Source organism: Triticum dicoccoides, chromosome 4B (assembly GCF_002162155.2).
Source record: "Triticum dicoccoides isolate Atlit2015 ecotype Zavitan chromosome 4B, WEW_v2.0, whole genome shotgun sequence".
Classification (NCBI taxonomy): Eukaryota; Viridiplantae; Streptophyta; class Magnoliopsida; order Poales; family Poaceae; genus Triticum; species Triticum dicoccoides.
In genome coordinates this window covers 124,301,597-124,306,304 of record NC_041387.1, presented here as the reverse complement: position 1 = coordinate 124,306,304, position 4,708 = coordinate 124,301,597, and the positions used below count along the sequence as shown (strand labels likewise).

Here is a 4,708-nt window from a genome sequence, read left to right as displayed (position 1 = left end):
CGGTTCGTTTAAAAATTTAAAACCCAAAACAGTTTACAAACAATGGCCAATACATCTCCTAGAACTGTCGGAAAATCCTACTAGATGACCCCAACACATTTGTGAGGGAATGACCCTAGCGCCTTGAAGCGACCACATGACACAATTACACAGCATGGTACCCCTGGTCAGTGATTACAGAATAGCAAAATTATGAACCCAGAAGATCTTCCATTATTTGGTCGGATGAATTAGCATTGGCTAACGAAGACTCCTTCAAGTTGGTGAGTTGAAACCGAATAGAGCACTGCAATTAGCTTTTCCTATTTCATGCCTCTAGCGTAAGCGTGAAATAGTAGCCATTTTCAGAATTGGATTTATCACACATCCAGTGTCATCTGTCTTCATGCAGCCCGTAGGGAAGGAAGGCATATGGGAAAGTGTTTTAGTTCGCCCAGGCATGAAGCTTGCATGATGAACAAATTGTCCTCAATTGCGCGTATCTCATTTCTTCATGCGCGAGGCACTTGTTTTCTTCTTGGACAAGGACCACGCTAGACAAGATATTGAATTTTGAACGATATTCACAAGAATTTTATGGATGTGACATTCAATTGGCTTACTTGGAAAGAACCTAAGCATTATATAAATTCAAAATATTTTCCAAATTCATGATCATTTTTTCAAATTTTTGAATATTTTTTAAAATTCATGAAGATGTTAAAGTTTTATGAGTTTGAAAAAAATTGTAAACATTTTAAAAATAAGTGTAGATTATGCAAAAAATTTGATTCTTTTTAATCCATGAACTCGTTTTCGTTGCACGAGTTTAAAAATATTAAAGATTCTGAATGGTCTTAAAAGCACGAGCAGCGAAGCAAAAGGCAAGCCGGAAATAAAAGAAGCAAGAATGGGACCAGACATCGAGAGGGAGTTGGTGCTACTGGTTCGTGGCCCATGAGTTAATAGGGGCGAATGGCCCAGTAAAATATGAAATAGGAGGTTCCCTCCAATATGGGAGTCCTCGGGTACTGCGGGGATACCCACATATCGCAGGGCGCTGCTATACCTCGCTTCTGGCGAGACCGGGTGAAGCCACGTCTTAATGTAGGAGCGAGATGGCTGACCCGGGTTTTTATTTTCTGTTTTTGTTTTTTAGGTTCTTTGTTTTTGTTTTTTTTTCTTTTTTACTTTTGTTTACACTTCCAAAAATTCTAAATAAATATATTACAAAAATGTGTAAAGCATTTGAAAACAATGTTAACTAGACATTTCAAAAGTGTTAAATGTGTATACAGAAAATGTTTCTTAAGTATACCAAAAATGTATACAAAAAAATACAATGTGTGTGAAGAAGTTGGTCATGTATATCAAAAATATTAATAAAGCATTTGAAAAACAATCTTGTATTTGAAAAATGTTAATCTAGCATCCGTAACATGTTAAATGTGTATAAAGTTCAATGTGAATTGTACCCAACAGACTGTGGTCTTTGTTAAATAAAGTTCAATGGTGTTGCTACCTCAGTTCAGCCGGCCCAACTAGCTGCATCTTTCGGGTTCTGAGAAGGTTCTACCGGTTATCTATTTTTTTTCCTTTTTCCTTTTCCCATTTTATACTTTTATTTTCAATTTACCTTTAGTTTTGTAAAATTGTGACCATTTTTAAAGAACTTGAACATTTTTTAAATTCGGGAAATTGTTTGCAATTCGTAAATAATTTATGAAATCAGAGGATGTTTTGGAAATCATGAACATTTCTCAAATTTGACCAATATTTTTAAATCCAAGAATTTTTTATATTTATTTAAAATCCCTGAAATTTTTTGTTATACGTGAATTTTTTTAATTTAATGAATATTTTTTGAACTACCGCCCTACGCAAGAAATAGGAGCCCCCTGCAATAGACCACCTGTAGTGGGCAATACACCATGTCCGCCCATGCCTTTGAGATATTTCGATACCAAAAGTTGGCATCAAACCAATTATGCTTTAAGTCGCAACTGTATGGTCATTAGAAGGTAATTTTTTATGGAATTTCTTCGCTCATAAAAATAAATAAAATTTTGAGTATTGTAGAAATAGTGTTTTTATAAATACGTTCATGTATCCTCAAACTATGTTCATGAAATTTAGTTTCAGAAGATGTTCATTTGATTTAAAATGTGTTTACCTATTTTGAGAAACTGTTCATGCATTTCTAATAATATTGCTGGTGTATTTAAAAGATATTCAAGGGAATTTGCAAAAAGTTCATGTATTTTTACAACATAGTTCTTGTATTTTGAAAATATGCTCATAAAATAAAAAAAGTATTCATATTTTAAAAGTGGTAATTTGAATTTTAAATACGTTAATTTTTTAATGACAAATAATAATGCATTTTAAAGAAAAATTGTCATGTCATGTAGAAAGAATGTTCTTGCAATTTGAAAAAGTGTACACGTAATTTAGAATTATTCCTGTGTTTTTATGAATTATGCGCATGTTGCTAGAGAATGTTTATGTAAGTCATAATGTATTTTTTTTGTTCAAAAGTATCTATACACAAAAGTGCTATCTAATCAGTCTTTGGCAACAAAATCCTTTCCACTTTAGGGAAGAGGTGGATGCCCTGTCAAGCTTGTCAAACCAATCGATTTGCTCAAATTTTGCTTTGTTTTATGCGAAAGTGCTATGCAATCAATCTTTGCGGTGCACTTGGTACAAAGATGTAACGCCAGGATTAGGTGATCTTCATGAAGTGACAGAAGGGTCTGACTATACAGAAAGTATGAATCTCCATTAGGTTATATCACCATGTTGTTATTTCGCAAAATAAAAAAATAAAAAAATCACCATGTTGTTTTGTCTCTTCACGCTGATGCTGACTCCATATGACACGAGAAATACAAAGATTTTTCTTCTTGCGGGGAGGGATACATGAATTAACACTGACTCTAGATTTTGGGCACGCCTCGTGTAATTAATAAATTTTTGATTTGGGGAGCAGATTAGTGTGGAACAAAATTCGTTGTAGGCATGAACTCAAGTATATACTTCCCGCAACCACGTGACACATGTTGTAAGCAATCCAGTACAAACAATGACACTATTAGAGCAAATTTTGAGATGGATGGGCCACAAAAGTTTCGTGAGGACTTGCATAATAAAGTGAAATTACAAATACAGGGCGCCGGTAGAATTGAAACACACACCGACACACGACACACACCGACGCATGAGGTGTGGGAGCCACTGCATGAACAGCAACCCCACTTATTCAGGCACGCGGAAGCTTAGCACGCAGAGAAAATCACGCACGGGCGAGCACGAGACCGGGCCCGCGTCCCAGCCTCTCTCACTTTATGGAACACACGTAACGTAAGCACACGCACGGCCGGCGGCGAGGCCGGCCACCGCACGTCAACGACGATCTAGCCGAAGTGGTGGTGCTTCTTCTCGCCGCTGGCCTCCTTGGCCTCCTTGTGGTCCTGCTTCTTCTCGTGGTGCTCGTGGAAGACGAAGCCGCCGGCGCCGACGGCTGCGGCGGCGGCCACCTCCTCCTCGATCTTGTGCTTGTGCGCGTGCTCCGGGTCCTTCTTCGCCTCGTGCTTCTCGTACTGCACGTAGACACGCAGTCCATTAGCCAAGCCCGACAAGAGCTATATATGCGTATGGTAATTACGACTCCACTAGTTATGATGAGAGAGAGCGTACGAGGGCGAAGGCTCCGGCGGCGGCGGCGCCCATCTCGCCGAGGTGCTCCTTGTGCTTGTGGTGCTTCTCCTCCTTGGTGATCCGCTCGTACTCGCCCTCGTTGCCGGTGGCGGTCACCACCGTCTCGGTCGAGTACCCGTACATGTCGACGCCGCCGTCAGCGGCGGGCTGGAAGTCCTCGCCCTCCTTCTTGTGGTGGAACAGGTGGTGGTGGTGCTTCTCCTCCGCCATGGCTGGCTGATCGATTAGCTAGCTAGCACTTGTGTGTGTGTATGTGACAGTAGGACAGCTGCTTATCTGCTTGGTTGTGTAGGTTTCCTACTGCCCGGGTTTTATAGGCTGAGGCCACTGTTAGAAACTTAGAATGGACGGTGGAACTAACCGTTCCGTTCCACGGGTTATGGATACCGGATCCATTAAATATCCGTATGCATACAATTGTGGTCTACCCATGGACGTGTCCCGGAGCCAAGAACAGGACAGGGTCAGGGGGCCACGTTATGATGGACAACGGTGCAGCGCCCCACCACTTTCTTGGCACTTGGCAGAGTTGCAGCTTGGGTTAGCTCCCATGTGAGTAACAAAAGTTTAGAAAAGTGTCGGCATACACGGATTGGCTGACGGTGATATGGCAGCACGCACGCCTTTCCCTGCTCACCGTGTCCACTATCCAGCAACCTGTACTCATACGCACTTACGTGTGCGCAGTATTACTGAAAGGGAAACGTTTGGCATCGCACCGGCGGAACGCTTCGGCCGGTGCCCCTCGCTCGCTCGCTTTTTTCCACGGACGGAACATTTTTTTTCTTATATGCTTCTTCTTCCTCTCGCGAGCGCCGCCTCCTGGAAGTGTGTCCCCTCCCCCTCCCCTCTTCCCGAGCTGCGACTGGGCCACCACGACCTTCATCGCCGGCGGCCAGGCTCCCCTCGCCGGCTGCCATGGCTGCCTGCCGCCATGGCCAGATCCATCCCCTACCTCAAGCTTTCACGCGGGCGCATCCCCTCCCCCCTCCCTCCTCCCCCCCTTCCC

General features: G+C 42.3%; 1 protein-coding gene across 1 annotated transcript; it reads right to left on the bottom strand.

Moving 5' to 3' along the window:
- Positions 1–3,091: 3,091 nt before the first annotated feature.
- On the bottom strand, positions 3,092–3,996 carry LOC119295406 (abscisic stress-ripening protein 5-like). The gene is made up of 2 exons (XM_037573824.1): positions 3,679–3,996; positions 3,092–3,581 (listed from the first exon to the last, which is right to left on the bottom strand). The coding sequence occupies exons 1-2, from the start codon at positions 3,907–3,909 to the stop codon at positions 3,396–3,398; spliced, it is 417 nt and encodes a 138-aa protein (XP_037429721.1). The 5' UTR covers positions 3,910–3,996; the 3' UTR covers positions 3,092–3,395.
- Between the last annotated feature and the right edge of the window lie 712 nt (positions 3,997–4,708).

What these genes read in the sequence shown, in the direction of transcription:
- LOC119295406 (XM_037573824.1), bottom strand. Translation starts at nt 3,909, where the DNA reads ATGGCGGAGGAGAAGCACCACCACCACCTGTTCCACCACAAGAAGGAG. An exon ending in CCGCCGGAGCCTTCGCCCTC is followed by an intron (nt 3,582 to 3,678) that starts GTACGCTCTCTC and finishes GTCTACGTGCAG; the next exon opens with TACGAGAAGCACGAGGCGAA.